The sequence below is a fragment of the Hemitrygon akajei genome, unplaced genomic scaffold (genome assembly GCF_048418815.1).
Source record: "Hemitrygon akajei unplaced genomic scaffold, sHemAka1.3 Scf000071, whole genome shotgun sequence".
In the NCBI taxonomy this organism is placed as follows: Eukaryota; Metazoa; Chordata; class Chondrichthyes; order Myliobatiformes; family Dasyatidae; genus Hemitrygon; species Hemitrygon akajei.
The window spans coordinates 4,408,422-4,434,041 of NW_027331957.1; the positions used below are offsets into that span (position 1 = coordinate 4,408,422).

The 25,620-nt window shown below is 48.3% G+C and overlaps 1 protein-coding gene and 1 long non-coding RNA gene across 2 annotated transcripts in view; both read left to right on the forward strand.

Moving 5' to 3' along the window:
- LOC140722158 (C-type lectin domain family 12 member B-like) overlaps positions 1-25,620 on the forward strand; it is a 309,106-nt gene that overhangs the window by 277,894 nt on the left and 5,592 nt on the right. The window contains exons 3-4 of the mRNA XM_073036948.1: positions 21,829-21,900; positions 22,974-23,093. Coding sequence (XP_072893049.1) covers positions 21,829-21,900; positions 22,974-23,093 — 192 coding nt within the window. The remainder of the gene's footprint in view (positions 1-21,828; positions 21,901-22,973; positions 23,094-25,620) is intronic.
- Positions 5,127-17,417, forward strand: LOC140722162 (uncharacterized). The gene is made up of 3 exons (XR_012097548.1): positions 5,127-5,370; positions 9,006-9,099; positions 17,318-17,417. It is a non-coding gene; the product is annotated as an uncharacterized lncRNA (long non-coding RNA).

Here is a 25,620-nt window from a genome sequence, read left to right on the forward strand (position 1 = left end):
CCTCACCGTCCTCAATTTCCCTTTCAGCAGTGAACACTGAATAGAAGTATTCATAAAGGACTTCGCTCACTTCCACAGCCTCCAGGCACATCTTCCCAATTTTATCTCTAATCGATCCTAGCTTCACTCCTGTCATTCTTTTGTTCTTTACATAATTGAGGAATTCCTTGGGGTTTTTCCTTTACCCTTCTCGCCAAGGCCTTCTAATGCCGCCTTTTTGCTCGTCTCAGCTCCTTCTTAAGCTTCTTTCTTGCTACCCTATATCCTCAATAGACCCATCTGACCCTTGCTTCCTAAACCTCATTTATGCTGGTCTTCTTCCACCAGACTAGATTTTCCACTTCACTTGTCACCCATGGTTCCTTCACCTCCACCATTCCTTATCTTCCTCACCGGTACAAATTTACGCCTAACATCCTGCAACAGATCCTTAAACATCGACCACATGTCCATAGTATATTTCCCTGAAAAAAATCACCCCAGTTCACACCCGCACTTCTAGCCTTAAAGCCTCATAATTTGCCCTTCCCCAATTAAAAGTTTTCCTCTCCTCTCTGATTCTAGCCTTTTCCATGTTAATACTAAAGGCCAGGAAGCGGTGATCTATTATTAGGTTAGCGAACGGGTCAGGTCACAGATCTGTCAGTGGGTGGACCATCTAAATAGATGAAGTATGGCATTCCCCGCAGTCGGTCTGTCAGAACACCGTGACAGGAAATGCATCCTGGGACACACTTAACAACATCTGTCCCATCTAAACCCTTGGAAATAATCAAGTGTCAATCAATATTCGGGAAGCTAACATCACCAATGATAACAACACTGTACATTTTTTTGCACCTTTCCCAAATCTGCCCTCCCAATCTGCACCTCGGTATCTCTGCTGCTACCAGGGGGCCTATGGAATACCCCCAGTGGAGTGACAGCTCATTTCCTGTTCCTGACGTGCACCCATAATGACTGAAAAGAGGATCCTGCAACATTCTCACCCTTTCTGCAACTGTAATAGTATCCTTGACCAGTAATTCAGACCCTTCCTCCCCTTTTGCTCGTCTTTGTATCCCTTTTAAAGCACTGAATTCCAGGAATATTGAGAATCCATTCCTGCCCTGGTACCAGCCAAGTCTCCGTAATGGCCAAAACATCAAAATTCTATGTATGTATCCAAGCTCTCAGTTCAGCACCTTTGTTCCTGATGCTTCTTGCATTGAAATACACACACTTTAACCCTTCTACCTTACTAACTTTACACCCTTTATTCTGCTTCTCTTTCCTCAAAGGCTTTCTATATGTTAGATCTGGCGTAACCTCATGCACTTCTTTCACTGCTCCTCCTTAGTGAATATCCTTCTCCTTAGTGAATGCCGAAGAAAAAGCTCCAAATCTCGGTCTCTCCCCACCCCCCCACCTCTCCCAAGTCTCCTCACCCTCTGTGTCACAGGCAATTGTGCGGAGTATGAGGGGAGAAATGAAGTCTTATATTACACCTCCCCCTTTCCACTGGATATCTATCAAAAGTTCTGAGTCTGTTCACAGCTCTGCGTGCACAGGCCGGTTGTATGTTTCCACTCCACTTGCTTCAGTGTCTGCAATCTTAACACCCTTTCTCTCGCCGCTGCTCTCCTCCTCCTATTTCCTCTACCCGCAGCGCACTATCCGCTCACACAAACACACGCCATCTCTGAGAGGCACACTCAATATGAGTCAACAGGAGTGTCGAAATACTGGGTATTGGTGAGTGGGGAGAACGGAGGAGGGGTTGCGCACTTTTTCTCACTCCATTAGACTGTGTTGTGATGATGCGGGAGCTGATTCTCTGACCCTAGAAATGTGTTCGTACTGTGTGGAGGAAGTCTCACTCTGCGGGACTGGTGTGATGTGACGATGTGGATGCAGATTCACTCTGTGTGTATCCCCGGGACAGTGTGACGGGGCGTGTGTGGAGGGAGATTCACTCTCTATCTGACATCCAGAGTGTGTGATGGGACGGTACTGAGAGATATTCACACATGTGTCTGGGAGTGTGTGATGGGACAGTGTGGAGGGAATGCACCCTGTGTTTGACCCCGGGAGTGTGTGATGGGACGGTGTTGAGGGAGATTCCCCTCTGTATTCTAACATCGGGAGTGTATGATATGAAGGGGTAGAGGGAGCTTATCTCTGTGTCTGACACCGGGAGTGTGGTGATGGGACGGTGTGGACGGAGCCCTCCCTCTGTGTGTGACCCCGGAGGTGTGTGTTGAAACAATATGGAGGGAGTTGCACTCGTGTATGATCCCGGGGGTGTGTGATGGATCGTTGCGTAGGGAGTGTTACTCAGAGTATGTTTCTAGGGGTGGGTGATGTGATTGTATGGAGGGATCCTCGCTCTGTCTTTGACTCCTGGCCAAGGGTCAGTGGATTTCGGCGTTTAAACAGACTCCATTCAGAGACAGGGAGCAAGAAAATGGTGCCTGACACGTTCTGCTCTAACAGCTGAATCTGAACACCCTTTCTGTGCCCCCACACTCCTTCCCTTCCTTCCGCTTGTCAAAGCACTCCATTCCGGCTCTATGATTTTTTTAATAATATATTTTGCTGAAGAAACGAACACAATATAGAAAACATAATGGATTACATTTTCCTCCATTTTTGCTTTTGATTATTATACCTAAACAAATCTCCTCTCACGCCCACCCCGAACATACAATGACAGCTAATGTATTTACAATACAACACTTCACAAATACAAGTACGGACATTTCACAGCAATAGCCCCACACTACTTCAAGACGAAGTCCACACACATCTACAATATCTCAGATGATCCAGAATACACTCATATTACAATTCATCAACCACCCTGTGAGGTAAACCATATGCGTTTAAAAGGGAAGCAACTTCCCAAATACAATCAAATGCCCTCAACTAGTAGGTAATTCCTTAAGACTCCCAAAAATACGACAAGGAAGGCCCCCATTCCGAATAGAACTTTCTCACTGACGCCCTCAGAGTGAATTTAATCTTATATAATTTCAGAAAAATAAAACATTACGCCTTCTAACCAAGCAGCAGCAGATGGGGGAGTGGGCAGATTTCCGGACCAGCAAGATTCTCCTACCGGCCAAAAGCGATGTAAGTGAAATGATATCCGACTCGTTTGCATTGAAACCCAAAACGTCATGTGCCACAGCAAATACAGATATAAGCGGGCAATTCTCAGTGTCACCCCCGAAATCTCACTGATAATTTTGAAAACCTGGCCGAGGGCAAGACCAAAATGCATGCACTAAACCAACCGGGAGAGAAGGAACACCTGTCACAGCCAGCGTCTGTTCCAGGATATCTGTCATCACACCTGGCTTTACTTAAATGTACTGTGTAAATCTTTAAATTGTATGAGGCCCGTGTCTAGCACATGATGACGAGGAATGAACCCTATTCAGTGTTTTTGCCCAATATTCCACAGCCTGATCCACAACAAGGTCATCCTCCCAGCTGGTCGTAGTTTTTTTTTTAGATCTTGAACTCCCAAAGACATCAGCTGCGAGTATAGTACAGAGATCAGCCCTTTATTATTAAAGCTAAGTGTGTGTTTGTCCCACAACATAGCAGGTGGTAGTTCAGGAAAAGAGGGAAGTTTTTTCTTGACAAAGTGGAGAATTTGAAGGGTATTGAAAAAAATGATCATGCGGAAGGCACAGGTTATCAAAACTATTAAATATATTATCAGTGCACAAATCCTTAATGCGCAAAAGACCGTACAAACCTCATTGTCTAAAAACTGAATCGAGTGTGGAGGGAAGAAAATAGATGGTTTTCTATGAATGGGACCCAAAAACTGAACTGATGTGAACGTACAGTGACAGCGAAACTTGATTAATAATTTTGAGGGTGGGGGAGCACGACAGGGTTAGATGTGAATTGAGAGGATTTCAATGGGAATGTTCTGTGACCCCTCTCCTAACACCTTGAAATAATGTAGTTGACTAAAGTGGCAATAGAAAGAGGCTCAAATGGCAAATGCATAAAGATTCTGTGATTCTTAAGTGGGTGAGTGAGCAGCTGGACTCCCTGGTCCATATATGTATCAATGAAATCGGTATGTATGGGCAGGTGGTTCTGCACAATGAGGTCATGGATTTAGCTATTAAATTAAAGGACAAGACCAACACCCGTCCAAGTGTGCCCGGACCTAGGAAGTCCATACAGTTTAGTACGTCGCTCAAGCTACGGTGCAGTTGGGAGGGCTTCAAAATTCATTGTGTTTATTCCAAGGAACGAGGGGATGTCTACAGAAGAGATGGAAGACGGTTTTACACATAAACTGGAGGGGAACTGATATCCTAGCGGAAGGTTAGGCAGTACAAGGGTTGAGAGTTTTCGAACTCGATTTGCATGGGGGGATGGGATTCAGAGTTCATGAGCAGATAGCGGAGTCGACATGGAGACATGTTGTTGGGACTTAAGAAAAAGCCAGGAAACAACACTTTGTATATGATGCGACTGGTGCCTTGAGCTCCGTATATTTCAACGCAGGAAACTTCTAAGAAGCGCAGTTGAGCTCAGGGCATGAATCAACACATTGAATATGATATTGGACCCATTATTTGGAATAGGGTGGCAAGAGGAACAAGCAGGAATTCACGATTTTTTCGGCAAGCAATCTCCTTCCTCCCCTCCCATGTTAGCCTGTAGTACATCTCATCCGGTACCGGCGACTTCTCCAACTTGATCTTTTCAAAAGCTCCAGCACATCCACTTTCTTAGTATCTACATGCTCAAGCTTTTCAGTCTGCTGCAAGTCATCACTACTATCACCAAGATCCTCTTCCCATAGTGAATACTGAAGCAAAGTATTCATTAAGTACCTCTGCTAATTCATCCGGTTGAATACACAATTTCCCACTGTCATCCTTAATGGGTCCGATTCTTTCACGTCTTATCCTCTTGCTCTTCACATATTTGTAGAATCCTTTGGGAAATTCCTTAATCCTGCCGGACAAGGCTTTACATGGCCCTTCTGGCTTCTCCTTATTTCCAACTTAAGTTCCTTCCTATTAGCCATATAATCTTCTCGATCTCTAACATTACTTGCTCTATGAACCCTGTCGTAAGCATTTCTTTGTTTCTTGACAGAGATTCTTCACTCTCCGATCACTTTCGACCGGGACTGGAAGACTCTTTGGGATCAATATCAGAAGATGAACACGGACTGATCACAATGTCGTCTAAATGTCCAGGAGTTGCATTGGAACGTTGAATCCTAGGATAAACGCGTATTCCCTTCTGTTCATCATCCAGACAACCTGTCCTCAAGAATGCCTACACCCTCAACAAAATCCTCTCTACCCCCCGATTTCTTCTGCCAGCTTTTGACCAGCAGGAAAGGTGAGGTAAAATCCCCCATCCCTCGGTCCTAAACTTAAGGACTGAGAAAGAGAGAGAGACAGTGAGAGAGAGAGGGGGGGGGGGGGGAGATACCGATAGACAGACAGAGAGATAGAGAACGAAAGACTCTGTGTCTGACCCCGGGAGTGTGTGATGGGACATTGTGGGGGGAGTTTCACTCTGTCTGACCCGGGATGTGTGTAATTGGAATGTGTGGACGGAGCTTCCCTCGGTGTCTGTCCCTGGGAGAGTGTGATGGGACGGGGCGGAGGGAGTATCTTTCTGTGTCTGACCCCGGGAGTGTGTGATGGGACGTTCTCAATACAATCCTTATGGAATGTGATGAGGATGGGCGGGGGGGGGGGAAGATGGACTTTCCTCAGCCTTCGTAAAATGTAGAGACACTGCAGGGCTTTCTTTGCTATGGAGCTGGTGTTGAGGGATCAGGTGAGATTCTCCGTCAGGTGAACAGCAATAAATTTGGTGTTCTTGACGATCTCTACCGAGGAGCCGTCGATGTTGAGGCGGGGTGTCGTTGCTCCGTGCGCTCCTGAAGTCAACAACCATCTCTTTTGTTTTGTTCGCATTAAGTGACAGGTTGATTGCTCTGCACCAGTCCGTTAATTGAAGATTAACTTGGGGTTTACCTTTACCCTGCTCGCCAAGGCTTTCTCATGTCCCCTTTTTGCTCTTCTCAGCTCCTTATAAGTTCCTTTCCTGGTACCCTATATTCCTCAATAGAGCCATCTGACCCTTGTTTCCTAAACCTCATGTATGGTCTCTTCTTCCACCTGACTAGATTTTCCACTTCACTTGTCCCACATGGTTCCTTCACCCTACCCATTCTTTATCTTCCTCACCGGGATAAATTTGCCCCTAACATCCTGCAAGAGATCCTTAAACATCGACCACATGTCCGTAGTACATTTCTCTGCAAAAACATCATCCCAATTAACACCCGCAAGTTCTAGCCTTACAGCCTCATAATTTGCCCTTCCCCAATTAAAAAAATGTCCTCTCCTCTCTGATTCTATCCTTTTTCCATGTTAATACTAAAGGCCAGGGAGAAGTGATCACTGTCCCACAGATGCTCACCCACTGACAGATCTGTGACCTGACCCGCATCGCTACCTAATACTAGATCTAGTATGGCATTTCCCCTAGTCGGACTTTCAACATACTGTGACAGGAATCCATCCCTGGACACACTTCACAAAATCTGTCCCACCTAAACCTTTGGGACTAATCAAGTGGTCAATCAATATTCGGGAAGTTAAAATCACCCATGATAACTACCCTGTTATTTTTGCCCCTTTCCAAATTTGCCGCTTAATCTGTCCTCGGTATCTCTGCTGCTACCAGGGGGCCTATAGAAAAAACCCAGTAGAGTAACAGCTCCTTTCCTGTTCCTGACTTCCACCCATACTGACTCAAAAGAGGATCCTGCAACATATCCACTCTTTCTGCAACTGTAATAGTATCCTTGACCAGTAATGCCACTCCTCCTCCCATTTCCCCCCTCTGTATCCCTTTTAAAGCAATGAAATCCAAGAATATTGAGAATCCGTTCCTGCCCTGGTGTCAGCCAAGTCTCCGTAATGGCCACTACATTATAATTCCATGTAGGTATCCAAGCTCTCAGTTCCCTCACCTTTGTTTCTGATGCTTCTTGCATTAAACTACACACACTTTACCCCTTCTACCTTACTACCTTTACACCATTTATTCTGCTTCTCTTTCCTCAAAGCCTTTCTATATGTTAGATGTGGGCTATACTCCATGCACTTCTTTCACTGCTCCTCCTTAGTGAATGCCGAAGAAAACGTTCCAAATATCGGCCTCTCCCCACCCCCCCCCCCACCTCTCCCGACTCTCCTCACTCTCTGTGTCACAGGCAATTGTGGGGAGTATGAGGGAGAAATGACGTCTTATATTACACCATCCCCCCTTCCACTGGATATCTATCAAAAGTTCTGAGTCTGTTCACACCTCTGCGTGCACAGGCTGGTTGTAAGTTTCCACACCACTTGCTTCAGTGTCTGCAACCTTAACACACTTGCTCTCGCCTGTACTCTCCTCCTCCTATTTCCTCTACCCGCAGCGCACTATCCGCTCACACAAACACACGCCATCTCTGAGAGGCACACTCAATATGAGTCAACAGGAGTGTCGAAATACTGGGTATTGGTGAGTGGGGAGAACGGAGGAGGGGGGTTGCGCACTTTTTCTCACTCCATTAGAGTGTGTTGTGATGATGCGGGAGCTGATTCTCTGACCCTAGAAATGTGTTCGTACTGTGTGGAGGAAGTCTCACTCTGTGACTGACCGCGGGATTGTGTGATGGGACGGTGTGGAGGGAGATTCACTCTGTGCCTTACCCCGGGAGTCTGTGATGGGACGGTGTGGAGGGAGATTCACTCCTGTGCCTTACCCCGGGAGTATGTGATGGGACGGTGTGGAGGGAGATTCACTCTGTGACTGACCGCGGGATTGTGTGATGGGACGGTGTGGAGGGAGATTCACTCTGTGTCTGACCCCGGGAGTGTGTGATGTGACGGTGTGGAGTGAGATTCAATCTGTGTCTGACGCCGGGAATGCGTAATGGGACGGTGCGGAGGGAGATTCACTCTGTGTCTGATCCCGGGACTGTGTGACGGGGCGGTGTGCAGGGAGATTCGCTCTCTCTCTGACAGAGAGTGGTGTGATGGGACGGTGCAGAGGGATATTCACTCTGTATCTAACATCGGCAGTGGAGTGTGTGATCTGACGGGGGTAGAGGAAGCTTATCTCTGTGTCTGACACCGGGAGTGCGTGATGGGCCGGTATGGACGGAGCTTGACTCTGTGTGTGTTAAAACAATATGGAGGGAGTTGCACTCTGTGTATGAACCCGGCGGTGTGTGATGGATCGGTGCGGAGGGAGCGTTACTCAGTGTATGTTTCCAGGAGTGTGTGATGGGATTGTAGGGAGGGATTCTCTCTCTGTCTGTGACTCCTGGCCATGGGTCAGTGGATTTCGGCATTTAAACTGACTCCCATCAGAAATAGGGAGCAAGAAAATGGTGCCTCATAAGTTCTGCTCTAACAGCTGAATCTGAACACCCTTTCTGTGGCCCTCCACTCTCCTCCCCTTCCTTCCTCTTGTCACAGCACACCATTTCTTCTCAATGATTCTTTTTTTATAATATATTTGCTGAAGGAGCGACACAATATAGAATACATAATGGTTTACATTTTCCTCCATTTTGCTACTGAGTCTTACCCATAAACAAACCTTCCCTCACCCGCCCTCCCCGAACATACAATAACAGTTAATGTATTTACAATACAATACTTCACAAAAACAAGTACGGACATTTCACAGCCATACCCCCATAACTACTTCAAGACGAAGTCCCACACACATTTTCAACATCTCAGATGATCCAGAATACACTCATATTACAATTCATCAACCACCCTGTGAGGTAAACCAACTGCGTGTTAAAAGGGAAGCAACTTCCCAAGTACAATCAAATGCCCTCAACCAGCAGGTAATTCCTTAAGACTCCCAAAATACGACAAGGAATGTCCCCATTTCGAATAGAACTTTCTCACAGACGCCCTCAGAGTGAATTTAATCATTTCTAATTTCAGGAAAAAAAACATTACGTCTTCTAACCAAGCAGCAGCAGATGGGGGAGTGGCAGATTTCCAGACCAACAAGATTCTCCTACGGGCCAAAAGTGATGTAGTGAAATGATATCCGACTGGTTTGCATTTAAACACAAAACATCATCTGCCACAGCAAATACAGATATAAGCGGGCAAGGTCTCAGTGTCACCCCCGAAACCTCATTGATAATTTTGAAAATCAGGCCGAAGGCAAGACCAAAATGCATGCACTAAACCAACCGGTGAGAAGGAACACCTATCACAGCCAGCGTCTGTCCCAGGATATATGTCAGCACGCCTGGTTTTTAATTAAATGTTCCGTGTAAAACTTTAAATTGTATGAGCCCGAGTTTTAGTACATAATGACAAGGAATGAACCCTATTCAGTGTTTTTGATCAATATTCCTCAGCCAGATCGACACCAAGGTCATCCTCCCAGCTAGCTGTAGTTTTGTTTAGATCGTGAACTCCCAAATGACATCAGCTGAGAGTATTGTACAGAGATCAACCCTTTATTATTAAAGCTAAGAGTGAGTTTGTCCCACAACATAGCAGCTGGTAGATCAGGAAAAGAGGAAAAATTTTTCCTTGACAAAGTGGAGAATCTGCAGATATTGAAAAAAAATGATTATACGGAAGGCCATATTTACTGCACAGGTTATCAAAGCTATTATATATATTATCAGTGCTCACATCCTTAATGCGCATAAGACATTTCAAATCCCGTTGTTCTTAAAACTGAATCGAGTGTGGAGGGAAGAAATAGATGTTTTCTATGAATGGGACCCAAAACTGAACTGATGTGAAAGTACAGTGGCACGAAATTGATTGAACATTTTGAGGGTGGAGAGCACGACAGGGTTAGATGTGAATTGAGAGGATTTCAATGGAAATGTTCTGTGACCCTTCTCCTAACACCTTGAAATAATGTAGTTGACTTAAGTGCAATAGAAAGAGGCTCAACAGCAATTGCAAAAAGATTCTATGATTCCTAATTGGGTGAGTGAGCGGCTCGACGTCCCTGGTTCATATATGTACGAATGAAATCGATATGTATGGGAAGGTGGTTCTGCAGAGGGAGGTCAGGGATTTAGCTATTAAATTAAAGGACGGGACCACCACCCGTCCCAGTGTGCCCAGCACATAGGAAGACCATACAGTTTAGCATGTGGCTGTAGCTACTGTGTAGGTGGGAGGGCTTGAAAATTCATTGTGATTTTTTCCAAAGAACGTGGTATGACTACAGAAGAGATGAAAGACGGTTTACACATAAACTGAAGGGAAACTGATATCCTAGCGGAAGCTTTCTCAGTACTGTGCATGAGAGTTTTTGGAAGAGGTTCTTGAACTCGATTTGCAGGGAGAGGGGATCAGCGTTCGAGAGCAGACAGCGGATTCGATATGCAGATTGATGTTGTTAAGACCTCAGAACAAGTCAGAAATCAAAAGTTTGTGCATCATGCAACTGGTGCCCTGAGCACCGTATATTTCAATGCAGGAAGCTTTAAAGACTGGCAGGTGAGCTCCGGGCATGAATCAACACAGTGAATATGATGTTGTAGCCATTATTGAGAATTGGGGTGTAGGAGGAGCAAGCAGGACAGCACGATATTTCGGGTTTCCCTATTTTAGACGTAAGAAAACGGCAGAATTACAGGAGGAGGGGTGACATTACAGGGGCTGAGCAAATGTCACAGCAAAACACAGTCCGAACAGACAAGACAACTTTTCTAAGTGAGGCTTTATGGATGGAATACAGAAACATGGAAAACTTACAGGGAGAATACAGACCGTTCGGCCCACAAGGTTGCGTCGAACATGTCCCTACCTTAGAAATTACTAGGCTTACACATAGCTCTATATTTTTCTAAGCTCCAGGTACTTATAAAAAAAGTCTCTTACAAGAATTTATTGTATCCGCCTCCACCACCGTTGCCGGCAGCCTATCCCACACTCTCACCACTCTCTGCGTCTAACACTTACCCCGACATCTTCTGTGATCCTACTCCCCAGCACCTTAAAACCCGTGTCCTCTTGGGGCAAACATTTCAGTCCTGGAAAAAGCCTGATGATTATCCACACTATCAATTCGTCTCATCATCTTATGCACCTCTATCAGGTGACCTCTGATCATCGTCGCTCCAAGGAGAAAAGGCCGACATTACTGAACTTATTCTTATCGGGCATGCTCCCCAATCCAGGTAGCATCTTTGTAAATCTCCTCTGCAATCTTTCTGTGGCTTCCACATCCTTTCTTGGGGTGAGGAGAAAACAACTGAGCACCGTACTCCAAGTGGGGTCTGACCAGGGTCCTATATAGCTGCAACATTACCTTTCGGCGTCTAAATTTTGTTCCACGATTGATGAATCCCAATACGCCATGCGCCTTCTTAACCACAGAGTCAACCTGCGCAATTGCTTTGAGCGTCCTATGGACTCGGACCCTCCACACTGCCAAGAGTCTTACCATTAATGTCATATTCTGCCATCGTATTTGACCTAGCAAAATGAACCACTTTGGTTGGTATCCATCTGCCGCTTCTCAGCCCAATTTTGCATCCTATAAATGTCCCGCAGTAACCTCTGACAGCTGTCCACACTATCTACAACACCTCCAACCTTTGTGTCAGCAGCAAACTTACTAACCCTACCCTCCACTTCCTCATCCAGGTCATTTAAAAAAAAAATCACGAAGAGTTAGGGTCCCAGAACAGGTTCCTGAGGCACCCTACTGGTGACCGACTTCCATGCAGAATATGCCACGTCTAAAACCACTCATTGCCTTCTGTGGGCAAGCAAGTTTTGGATGCACAAAACAATGGCCTCCTTGGAATCCCATGCCTCCTTACTTTTCTCAATCATCATTGCCTGGGGTAAGTTATCAAATGCCTTGCTGAAATCCATAAACACTACATCTACTGCTCTTCCTTCCTCAATGTGTTTAGTCACATTCTCATCAAATTCAATCAGGCTCGTACGGCACAACCTGCCCTTGACAAAGCCATGCTGACTATTCCTAGCCATATCATACTCCTCCAAATGTTCATAAATCTGTCTCTCAGAATCTTCTCCATCAACTTACCAACCACTGAGTTAAGACTCACTGGTCTATAATTTCCTCGGCTATCTCTGCTCCCTTTCTTAAATCAAGGAACAATATTCGCAACTTTCCAATCCTTCGGAACCTCCGTCGTCTCCATTGATGATGCAAATATCAATAGAAAGCCGGTCCCTCGACTGCCATTGTAGCTTGGGGATAATCTCATCCGGGATCGGAGACCTTTCCAACTTGATGATTTCCAAAATCTCTAGCACATCAAGATCAAAGCCTCTCATCATCTGATACACCTTATCAGGTCCGTTTCTCATCCTCTGACTCTCCATGGAAAAATGGCTGAATTTTTCATAACCTATTCTCATAAGGCATGCTCCCGAAACCAGGGAACACCCTTGCAAATCTCCTCTGCAACCTTTCCATCGTTTCCACATCCTTCCCTTAGAGAGGCGACCAGATCTGAACACAGTCCTCCAGGTAGTGTCTGGCCAAGGTCCTATAAATTTGCAACATTGCCTCTCTGCTTGTAAACTCAGTCTCAGGATTTATGAAGGCCAATACATCGTATGCTTTTCTTAACCACAGAGTCAACCTGCGCAGCTGCTTTGAGTGTCCTGTAGACTCGGACCCCAAGATCTCTCTGATCCTCCACACTGCCAAGAGTCTGACCATTAATACCATATTCTGTCATCATATTTGACCGACAAAAGTAAAAGCCTGAAGCTTACCCGAGGAATTCCATCTGCCACTTCTCAGCCCAGATTTGCATCCTATGATGCCCCGCTGCAAGCTCTGACAGACCTAATAATTGGGGGGTATCTACAACACCCCGAACCTTTGTATCATGCGCAAATTTAAGAACCACAGCTCCAGATCCACATCCAAATCATTCATGCAATCACGTCCGAGTTGAGGTCGAAGAACAGATCCCTGAGGAACTCCACTGTTCACCGGCTCCCATGCAGAATATGACACGACTGCAACCTCTCTTTGCCTTCTGTGGGGCAAGCCAGTTCTGGATCCACAAAACAATGTCTCCGTGGGCCACGTGTCTCCTTACACGGGAAACATCATCAAATGCTCGGTGAAATCAAAATGCACTACAACTACTGCGCTACCTTCATCAATTCGTTCAGTCCCATCCTCGAAAAAAAAAATCAGGCTGGTAAGGCACGACCTGCCTTTGACAAATCCATGCTGACTATTACCAATCATATTATGCCTCTTCAATGTTCATAAATCCTGCCTCTCAGGATCTTCTCTATCAACTTACCAACCACTACAGTAAGACTCAATGGTCTATAGTTTTCTGGTCTATCTCTACCCCCTTTCTTTAATAAGGGAACAACATCCAGAAACCTCCATCCCTCCGGAATCTCTCCCATCCTCATTGATGATACAAACATCATCGCCAGAGGCTCAGCAATCTCCTCCGTCGTTCGCACAGTAGTCTGGTCTTCCTTTCCCCGCGACTTTTGCAGATTGATGCTTTCAAAAAGCTCCAGCATATCATCTTTATTAATATCTACATGCTCAAGCATTTCAGTCCGCTCTGTCATCCTTACAATCGCCAGAATCCTTTATCCACCTGAATACAGAAGCGAAGTATTCATTATGGAGCTCTGCTCTCTCTTCCTGCTCCATACACACTTTTGCACTGTCACACTTGATTCGTCCAAAACTCTCTAGTCTTATCCACTTGTTTCTTCACATACCTATAGATTGTCCTGCAGTTTACCTTAATCCTTTCCTAATAGGCCTTCTTATGGCCCATTCTGGCTCTCCTAATTTCTTTCGTAGGCTCCCCCTGCTAGCTTTATAATCTTCCAGCTTCTCCCTTTCTCATTGGAACATACCTATGCAGAATTGCCTCTGAATACGGCCACATTTTTTCGAACTTTTCTGAGAACAATTGATCACAATTGAGCCATAACCACAGAGAATGGCGTTGCTGGCTCGAACGGTCGAATGGCCTACTCCTGCACCCATTGTCTTTGGTCAATTTATGCTTCCAACTTTCTGCCTGATAGCCTCATATTTTGTCCTACTCCAATTAAACGCTTTGCTGACTTATCTGTCCCCATCCTTCTCCAGTGCTATGATAAGGAGGGTAGTGTGTGATCATTATCTCCTTTGGAGATATGATGGTTGTGGCAATTACAGAGACTTCGATGGCTCAGGGACAGGAATGGTTACTTCAAGTGCCGGGGTTCAGATATGACTGAAAGGACAGGGAGGGAGGCAAAAGAGCTGTGGGGCGTGGCACTGTTGATCAGTGATACTGTCAGGGCTGCAGAAAAGGTGGACCCCGTGGAGGGTTTTTTCTACGGAGTCTCTATGGGTGCAGGTTAGGAACAGGAAGGGGTCAATAACTTTGCCGGGTGTTTTTTTAGGCCGCCCAATAGTAACAGGGATATCGAGGAGCAAATAGAGAAACAGATCCTGGAAAGGTGTAGTAATAACAAAGGTGTCGTGATGGGGAGAATTTAATTACACAACTATCAATTGGCATCTCCCCAGAGCAAGGAGTTTAAATGAGGTGGAGTTTGTTAGGTGTGTTCAGGAAGGTTTCATGACACAATATGTGGTTGCATTTCATTTGGTATTGGGAAATAAACCTGGTCAGCTGTCACAACTCTCAGTCGGAGAGATTCTTGGAGATAGTGATCATAATTCTAACTCCTTTACAATAGCATCGGAGAGAGATAAGAACAGACAAGTTAGAAACGATTTTTGTTGGAGTAAGTGGAATTATTAGGCTATCGGATAGGAACCTGCAAGCTTAAATTGGAAAACAGTTGTTCTCAGAGAAGGACGGCAGAAATGAGTCAAATATTCAGGGGATATTTGTTCTGCATAGTAGTTCTGGAGTTCTGGAGTTCTGGAGTTCTATGCATGGAGTTCTGCATTGGTACGTTCTAATGTGAGAAGGAAGTTATGGCAGGGTACAGGAACCGTGGTGTACAAAGGGCTGCACTAAATCTAGTCAAGAAGAAAAAGAAATGCTTACTAAATTGTTGAGGGAGGTAGCTAATGTTAGAGATCTAGAAGATTATAAGGCTAACAGGAAGGAGTTTAAGAAGGAGATTAGGAGAGGCAGAAGGAGCCATGAGAAATTCTTGGCGGGCAGGATTAAGGAAAACCCCCAGATTTTCCTCAAGTATGTGAAGAGTAAGAGGATAAGACGCGAAAGAATAGGACTATCAAGTGTGACAGTCAGAAAGTGTAATAAGGAAGCGGAGGAAATATTAGAAAACTTAATGAATATTTTGCTTCAGTATTCTCTATGGAAAAGGATCTGGGTCATAATAACGATCACTTGTAGAATGTTGATATTCAGAAAGAGGATGAGCTGCAGCTTTTGGAAAGCATCAAGTTGGTAAGTCCGACGGGACCGGATGAGATGTACCCCAGGCTACTGTGGAGGCGAGGGAGGAGATTACTGAGCCTCTGGTGATGATCTTTGCAACATCAAGGAGGACGGGAAGGTTTCCAGAGGATTGGAGGGTTGCAGATGATGTTCCTTTATTCAAAAAAGTGTTCGAGACAGCTCAGGAAATTATAGATCAGTGAGTCTTAAACTAGTGGTTAGTAATTGGATGGAGAAGATCCTGAAAGGCAGGATTTATGAACATTTGGAGAGGCTTAATACGATTGGGAATAGTCAGCATGGGTTTTGGCAAGGGGAGGCCGTGCCTTACAAGCCTGTTAGAATATTTTAAGGATGTGACCTAAACACATTGATGAAGGAAGAGCAGTAGATGTAGGGTATATGAATTTCAGCAAGGCATTTGATAAGGTATCCCTGGAAGGATTATTAAGAAAGTAAGGAAGCATGGAATCCAGAGAGGAAGGAGAAGTGAAGGAATAAGTGAGGTGGATGAGAAATATGTGGGAAAAGGGAGGAAATAAAGCGGTTGAGATCGGATAAAGAAAAAAGTTGTAGAGGGGAGAAGAACTGGAGAGGGTAGGTGCATGATAGGGAAGTCGTTGCGGTGCGGGAGGGAGGTGAGGGACTGAAGGAGCCAGTGCCAGGCGAGGGTGGGATAAAGAAAAAGTGATTGAGGGAAACGAAAGGAAGAGGGAAAAGAGGGACATGGAAGGAGAACGTGTGGTGGGAGAGAAGGGGATGCTCGGAGGGGTGGAGAAGGGCCGAAGTAGATGAAGGTGGACATTCGGAAGGGGCGGGGGGAATACAGAAACCATCTGTGAGTGTGTAAGCACATCTGTGTCTCAGGGCGACAGGAGTGTTGGTCGTGGAGTGAAGAAAAAGTGAGGGGCAGATGGGGGGAGAGAGTGGAATAAGATAATGGGGAAGATGAGACAGTGGGGCAAAGGTGGGCGAGAGGAGGTAGAGGAAGAGAAGCAAGAGGGTTGAAGAGGGAAGAAGGTAAGACAGAGCGAGAGAGTGCCCCACTGGACGAGGAAAGCGAGGAAAGCCTGTTGAGGGAAGGAGTTTCGAGGTGAGCTTTTCACCTCACTGGGAGGGAAAGGGGTTTAATCACACCTTTGGGTTTAGGTGGTTTTCCTGCTGCCCTGCTTCCTTGCAGACAGGGAGTCATGAGCAGGAGAAGTGGGAACATCCAATCCTCCAAAACAGGAATCAGCTGGGGGTGCATCTGTCCCCGATAATTGAGGGCTCTGTATGAGTGAAAAAATCCCTCGGACGCTCCCTTCTTCCTCATTCCTGCCTTCCGTCCTCAGCTCACCTCCACCAAATCCTTTCTTTTCCTCTGTTCCTACTTCGATTCCACATTCCCTCAGTCCTCCCAGAATCCCTCTTCCATCTCCACCCCGATCTCCATCCTTCCTCTCCTCCTCTCCGCTGTCTTGTTCCATCCTGATCTCACTCTCTTTGCTCCGTTCACCGACCCTCTCTCCCCAATCACTCTCCAACTCTCCGACCTTCATTTCACCAAGTCTCACCCTCTCCGCTCATTTTCCCCCATCTCCATCACTACTTTCGCCCTCCTCTCTCCACATGCCCCTTCTCTCCCTCCCTTCTCCCCAGTCTGGTCCATTGTCACCCACCTCTCTATCTATACCCGACCCGAATCCTCCCCTCTTTCTCCCCACTCTCATTACTCTTCCTCCAACCACTCTCATTTCTCACGACCACCCTCTGGTACACCCCAATCTCTCTGCTCCCCGCGCTTCCTGCCCCAGCTCTCGGTTCCTCTATTCATCAGCTCTTCATCCGGCGTTGGCTGGTACCGGTCTAACCCACTTGTTAACACAGGCTTCCTCTGACAACGGCTGCTTCCCCTATGTGAGCTCAGAGACGCAGAAAATCCTTGGCAGGATGGACGAGAGTCACATGAATGTAAACGTGGGAAAAAACGGACTCACGGTCCTCCTTCCCGAGGTGAGTGTAGCAGAGAGACAGGCGACAGCTCTATTCTGCAGCTTATCCCCGGTGTATGTGATCAGACGGATGGAGGGAGTTTTACACTCTGTTTGACCACAGGAGTGCGTGGTGGGACCGGAGTGTAGGGAGCTTCACTCTGTGTCTGACCCCGAGAATGTGTGACGGGGACCGGTGTGGAAGGAGCATCACACTATATCTGTCCACGGGAGTGTGTGAAGTGAGTGTATGGTTGGAGGTTTCACTCTGTTTCTGACCGATGGGGTGGGCAGGGACAGTGTGGAGGGAGTTTCACCCTGTTTCTGACCGACGGGGTGTGAAGGGACGGCGTGGAGGGAGCTCTCTGTCCCCAGCTGAACCTGATGTATCGTACGCGGAAGTTAATTTCAAGAACCTCTCGGCGCCCCGGGTCGGGCCAGCTCTAGGTCAGTTTCATCTTTGTTGGTTTGAACCTGTTTAGCTGATATGTCCAATCATGTCGAGAAATTGTTGGTTTGAACCTGTTTAGCTGATATGTCCAATCATGTCGAGAAATCTCAGGGCTAAAGTTCAGTTACCATCATGATTGCCTGTTTGAGCAGAAGACGGAGGGAATGCGTGGGAGAGAAGTGGAGGGGGGTGAACTCTGTTGGAGGGACGGAGGGGAGGGTGCCGTGATGGAGTGAGCACCCTTGGAGGGGCGGTATAGCGGGAGCGCCGAAGCCTGGCTTGAGGAGAGTGTGCTGTGAGAACGGTCGGTGAGGGGAGTTAGCATAGGATGTGCCTTGTGGAGAAAGGGGCGATGAGGAGCGAGCGCCGTGGGACGGGGGTGCGGAGATGTGTCAGCGCCGTGTCGATGGGGTGAGATGGGTCACAGTTGGAGGTACGGTAAGGAGGGAGCGCGGTATAAATCGAGAACCGGTCTCTCATTTTTCTTAATCCCACTCTCTTTTTCTTTCCCCTTCTGTCCCCTCCCTCACCTCTTCACACCCTCTCCGCTCTCACTCTCCCCTCCTCTCTCTCCACGTTTTGCCCACTGTTTCCCACTGTCCCCTTCTCTTCACCCTCTCTCATTGCTCACTCTCCCTCCTGTCTCTCCTCTATCACAGTCACCGTCTCTACCACTCTCGTTCTCCCCCTCGCGCTCTTTCCCCCCCTCTCCGCTCCCTTTCATCTTTCCCAACCGCCCCTCCGGTCTTCCAACCTCGCTTTGTCCCCAAATCTGCTCCTCAACTCCCCTCGCGCCTTCACCTCCTCCCTATCTTCGCCTCTCTGCCTTCCCCGACGCTCTCTCCCCTCGCTCTTCTCTCTCTCTCTCTCTCTCTCTCTCTCTCTCTCTCTCTCTCTCTCTCTCTCTCTCTCTCTCTCTCTCTCTCTCTCTCTCTCTCTCTCCTCTCTCTCTCTCTCTCTCTCTCTCTCTCTCTCTCTCTCTCTCTCTCTCAAATTCTCTTCTCTCTTCCCCATCCCTATCCCACTTTTCACCTCTCACTCTCCCTTCTCAGTCCCCCTCTCTTTCGCCCACCCTCAGACCTCTCTCTGCCATCCCACTGTTCCCGACACTCCCCCCTGTCCCTCCCCCTCTGTTTCCGCCTTTCACACTCCGTTCTCTCTCCCCATTCTTTCTTTTCAATCTTCCCGCCCATCGCCCCTGTCGCTACCTCCTCCTCTCTGTCTCCTCTGCTGTCCCCCTGTGTTTCTCCTCTCTCTGCGTCTCTCCCTCATGTCTCTCTCTCTCTCTCTCTCTCTCTCTCCCTCTCTCTCTCTCTCCCTCTCTCTCTCTCTCTCTCTCTCTCTCTCTCTCTCTCTCTCTCTCTCTCTCTCTCTCTCTCTCTCTCTCTCTCTCTCTCTCTCTCTCTGTCCCTCTGCTAATGCAATCTCCTCCTCTACTCGGTTCCCGATTCTCCCCAACTACTCTCCTACAAACCTTTCGCTATCTAGCTCTTATTTCTCTCCATCTCCCCACTCTTCTGCCTCCGCCCCACTCTCTGTCCCTCGCTCCACCCTTATTCCCTCCCCTCTCTTTATCTTTCCCCCCTCTCTCGCCGCTGTCTATCTCCTTCTGTCTAACTCCCCTCCCTCCCTCATTTCTCTCTCTCCACGCCATCGACTCTCACCTCAATCCTGTGCCCTCTGGTCCCCGATACCCCGGACCTGAGGAACGTCTGTGCTCATTCACCGTGCCAGCGCCCCTCGTGGTTCAATACAACTCTGTAAAGTCGCCCCTGCGCTCCAAGGAATAAAGTCCCGACCTGCCCAACCTCTTTCCATGCCTCACTCCCCCGAGTCCAATATCCTCATAAACCTTCCAGCACAGTGGCCTTTCCTACATCAGGGCGACCAGCACTGAACAAGAGCGGCGTCACTGTACATCTGCAACGTGATCTCCCGACTCCTGTACCATCATCCACCAGAGCAGTGTACCATCTGAGACCTTGATAAAGTCTAGGTAGATTACATCTACTTCCCGTTCCTGATCAGTCCTTCCCGAGCAAATTAGCCCATCAGCTCTCCCTGGGTCTCAGACCATCCAGTATCTCTCTCCCTCCTCCAACTTACACCCTCCGGATTTCCGCCCTCCCTCCCTATCTCACCGCTCCTTTCTTTCTTCATCCATCCCTTCCTCTCCTCCAACACCCAGAGTGATCTATCATCTGGGATCTTGTGACAGTATTTGTCAGTGTAAATGTTTACGAACCAATCAGGCCAAACAGGTTCTCCGCAATCAAACCGATCAGTCTAATCTCCCCTGGCCCCAGCCCCTTATACAGAGCAGCCCAACAATATCTCATTAAAGTCCCTATCCATCACGTCTGGTACACTGCCCTAATCAGCCGCCCTGCTGTCTTACTTCAAAGATGGAAATCTGACATGTTCTCTCCGTGGACACTGTCTACATTTCCTGCTGTCTCCGTGAAGCAGCCAGCATAACCATAGACCCCGACCCGACCCAGCCGGACTCCCTCCCATCGGAGAGAAAGGTACGAAAGCACGTCCCACCAGTCTCAAGGACGGCTTCTGCCCCGTTTTTTATCGTATTATCAAACGCCAACTTAGGAGAGTGTGGAGGGAGCTTCCCTCGGTGTCTGACCCCAGTCGTGTGTGATAGGGCCTTGGGGTGGGAGATTCACTCTGTGTCTGACCCCGGGAGTGTGTGATGGATCGGTGTGATGTGTGATTCACTCTGTGTCTGACGCTGGGAATGTGTGATGTGACGCTGTGGAGGGAGAGTTACACAGTATCTGGCCACGGGAGTGTGTGATGGGTCGGTGCGGAGGGAGATTCACTCTGTGCCTGACACCGGGAGTGTGTGATGGGACGTTGTGGACAGATTTTCACTCTGTGTCTGTCTCCGGGAATGAGCGATGGGACGGTGGGAAGGGAGATTCACTCTGTGTTTGACACCGGGAGTGTGAGATGGGACTGTGTGGAGGGAGATTCACTCTGTGCCTGACCCCGGAAGTGTGTGACGGGACGGTTTGGAGGGGGATTGACACTGTGGCTGACCACGGGAGTGTGAGATGGGACGGGGTGGAGGGAGATTCACTCTGTGTCTGACCTCGGGAGTGTGTGATGGGACTGTGTGGAGGGAGATTCACTCTGTGCCTCACCCCGGGAGTGTGTGACGGGACGGTTTGGAGGGGGATTGACACTGTGGCTGACCCCGGGAGTGTGTGATGGGACGGTGTGGAGGGAGCTTCACTCTGTGTCTGACCCCGGGAGTGTGTGATGAGACTTTGTGGAGGGAGATTCACTCTGTGTCTGACCCCGGAGTGTGTGATGGGACGGTTTGGAGGGAGATTCACTCTGTATCTGACTCCTGGATTGTGTGATGGGTCGGTGCGGAGTGAGATTCACTCTGTGCCTGACACCGGGAGTATGTGATGGGACGGTGTGGAGAGATTTTCACTTTGTGTCTGACCCCGGGAATGTGCGATGGGACGGTGGGAAGGGAGATTCACTCTGTGTCTGAAACTGGGAGTGTGTGATGGGACGGGGTGGAGGGAGATTCACTCTGTGTCTGACCCCGGGAGTGTGTGATGGGACTGTGTGGAAGGAGATTCACTCTGTGTCTGACCCCGGGAGTCTGTGACGGGACGGTTTGGAGGGGGAGTGACACTGTGGCTGACCCCGGGAGTGTTTGATGTGACTTTGTGGAGGGAGATTCACTTTGTGCCTGACCCCGGAGTGTGTGATGGGACGGTGTGGAGGGAGATTCACTCCGTATCTGACTCCGGGATTGAGTGATGGGTCTGTGCGGAGGGAGATTCACTCTGTGCCTGACCCTGGAGTGTGTGATGGGGCGGTGTAGAGGGAGATTCACTCTTTGTCTGACCCCGGGAGTGTGTGATGGAACCGTGCGGAGAGAGCTTCACTCTGTGCCTGACCCTCAATCTTCTCTCCCCCAGTTGAACCTGATGCATCGTACGCGGAAGTTATATTCAAGACACTCTCGTCGACCCGAGTCCGGACAGATCGAGGTCAGTTTCATCTTTGTTAGTTTGTCACTCTTTAGGGGACGTGTCCAATCCTGTCGAGAGATCTCAGGGCAAATGTACAGTTGACCCTAATGATTCCCTGTTTGAGAATAACACGGAGGGAACGCGTGAGAGATGCGTAGAGGAGGGAACTCTCTTTGACAATCGTTGCGGAGTGTTGTGCCTTGGGAGGGGTGGATTAGAGGTTGAGCCGTGGGATGGAGTGTGGATGGAGTGCTGTGGGAAGATGGCATGGTATGCAGACGAAGGCGCAATGAGGAGTAAGCGATGTGGGGAAGGGGTGTTGGAGATCAGTTAGATTCGTGTCCTTGTGGTGGGGAAGCAGGACTGTGGGTGAGACGCTGAGAAGGAGCTCGGTATTAAACCGTAACCCCTCGCCCTTTTCTTACACCACTCTCCTTTCCCTTTCCCCTTCTCTCATCTCGATTCCTCTGTCCCTCCCTCCCCCTGATCCTCCCTCACAGTATTTCCCCTACTGTCTCCCACTGTCTCGATCTCTTCGCCCTCTGTCATTGCCCCCTCTCCCTCCCGTCTCTCTTCTATCACAGTCACTGTCTCTATCACTCTCGATCTCCCTCTCGCACTCTATCGCGCTCTTTCTGCTCACTCATACCACCGTCAAGCGCGCCCGTGGTTCCCACCTCTCTTTGTCCCTAAGTTTGCCGCTCATCTCCCCTCCACGCCTTCTCTTTCTCCATTCACCCCCTCTCTGCCGGTCGCCGACGCTCTCTCCCCCTTGCTCTTTCCCCTCTCACTGAAATTCTGGCTTCCCCATCCCTCTTCCACTTCCACCCTCCCTCTCTTTCTCTTCTTATTCCCGTACATTAATCTCTCACGCCTCTCACTCCGCTCCTCCACGACACTGTCTGCCTGCTCTGCCCTTTTTACTCCCCATTCTTTCTCTCGTATTCCCTGTCCAATGCCCACATCGCGCTCTCCCCTCTCTGTCCATCCCTTTCGCCTTCTTTCTGTCTCCACGTCTCTGACCTCTCCCTCTCCCATTCTCTACCGCTCTCAATCTCTTCCTAATCTGCCTGTCCGACTCTCTCTCTCAGACGGTCTGAACTCCATCTACACCGAGCTGAAATTTCGGAAAGAGGAACCCCGCATCGATGAGGATGAAGATTCTCCCATTTCCTCGGGTCCCGGCAGGCTGTCAACCACTGCACAAACAGGTCAGAGTTCGCAGAAATGACGTCATTTTGGAGCGGTCAGTGTCATTCTCCCAAGTGTCCAAGTTTCTAATGCATCTGCTTCGACCACTTCCTCTGTCAGCTCGTCCCATAGGCTGACCACCATCTGGGCAATGAAAGGTTGTCTCACGCTCCACAATTAAATCCCTTTCCCCTCTCACCTTAGACTTGTGCGCTCTGTTCCTCGATTCTCCAAGTCTGCGGAAAATAACCGTACGCATTTACCGCTCGTGGTTTCATCCGCCTTTGTATGGTCACCCCTGCACTCCAAGAATTAAAGTCCCAACCTGCCCAATCTCTATCCATAAATTGCTCTCTCTAATCCGGCAACATCCTTGTTCTCCTCCGTCTGTCTGCTCTTCTCTCAATCCCCCATCTTCCCACACTACCCACCCCACTCTCTCTGACCCTCTCCTACCCCAGTCGTCTCCACTACTCAGTTCCCGATTCTCCCTAACTAATCTCCTACAAACGTTTCCCCATCCAGGCATTTCTTCCTCCGCATCTCCCCACTCTTCCCCCTCCGCCGCTCTCTCCATCCTTCTCTCCACCCCTGTGCTACCCCTCTCACTTTCTATTTAGCCCCTCATCCCTGTCTACCTCCATCCTCTTTAACACCCCTCCCTCCCGCATCTCTCTCCCTCCACGCCATCGACTCTCAACCCAATCCTGTGCCCTCTGGTTCCCGATACCCCGGACCTGAGGAAAGTCTGTGCTCGTTCACGCTACCTGCGCCCCTCGTATTTTTATACAACTCTGTAAGGTCACCCCTGCGAGACAAGGAATAAAATCCCGACCTGCCCGACCTCTCTCCATGCCTCACTTCGCCGAGTCCAACATCCTTGAACCTTCCAGCTCGGTGGCCTTTCCTACATCCGGGCTACCAACACTGAACAAGAGTTCACATCTGGAACGTGACCTCCCAACTCCTGTACCATCATCTTCCAGAGCAGTGTACCATCTGAGACCTTGTTAATATCTAGGTAGATTACATCTACTACCCGTGCCAGTTCGGTCCTTTCCGAGCAAAATAGCCCGACAAATCACCCTGGTTGTCGCGCCATCCAGCATCTCCCTCCCTCCTCTATCTTCCATTCCCTCTAGCTACGCCTCTCACTTCCCCTCTCACCGCTCCTTCCTTCGTCATCTCTCCCTACCTTCCGCACTTTTAGCTTCCATCCTGTGACCTTGTCACTGGACTTGTTAAATTCAGCGTATATTATATCTACCAATCACAACAAACGGGTCTCCGCAATCAGATCGGTCAGACTAATCTCCCCTGGCCCGACTCCCTTCTACAGAGCAGCCCAACAATAGCTCATTAAAGTCCCTATCCATCACGTCTGGTACACGGCCCTAAACAGCCGCTCTGCTGTCTTACTCCAAAGATGGAAATCTTACATGTTTGCATCCGTGGACACTGTCTACACTTCCTGCTGCCTCGGTGAAGCAGTCAACATAACCATAGACCCCGACCCAACCCAGCCCCACTCACTCCCAGTCTCAAGGACGGCTTCTGCCCCGTTTCTATCGGATTATCGAACGGCCCCCTAGGACGATCAGATGGACTCCTGACCTCACGATATAACGCGTCTTGGCCCTCCGCACCTTATCAGCTGCCTGCACTGCCCTCTCTCTGTAACTTTGACACTTTACTCCGCATTCTGTGATTATTTTGTGCTGTTCTACTCTTATGAAGTGATGAGTATCTATGGATGTTACCGGTATCTCTCCTGTCTATGATGTGTATAGAAACATAGAAAACATACAGCACAATACAGGCCCTTCAGCCCACAAAGCTGCGCCGAACAGGTCCCTACCTAGGCTTAAACCAGAGCCTTCTATTCTTTTAAGTTCCATGTAGCCAATCAGGAGTCTCTTAAAAGACCCTATCGTTTCCTTCCTCCACTATCCTCGCCGGCAGCACATTCCACGCACTCATCATTCTGTGCTTAAAAAAAAAAACAAAAAAAAAACTTACCTCTGATATCTCCACTGTAACTAATTTCAAGCAATTTAAAACTGCGCCCTTTCGTGTCAGCCAATTCAGGCAACATCCTTGTAAATCTCCCCTGCACCCTTTCTATGGTTTCCACGTCCTTCCTGTAGTGAGGCGACCAGAACTGAGCACAGTACTCCAAGTGGGGTCTGACCGGGGTCCTATATAGTTGCAACATCACCAGTCGGCACGTAAATGTATATAAATGATCTGGATGAATTTGTAGATGGGTGTGTTAGTAGGTTTGCAGATCATACGGAGAGGGTTGGTGCTGTAAAGAGCGGAGAAGACTGGCCAGGATCTCAGATCAGTTACAGATATGGTTTGGAGACCGGGCGGATGGAATTTAACCCGGACAAACCTAAAATGCTGCCCCTTAATAGGTCAAATGAAATAAATAATTGATTTTACGAGGCCGAGTTGCTAGCTCGACGCTTAACCCAGCACGGATGGAAATGTGCAAGGGAGCTGTCTGGATTCGAACTCGGGACACATCCCTCCAAAGAATGG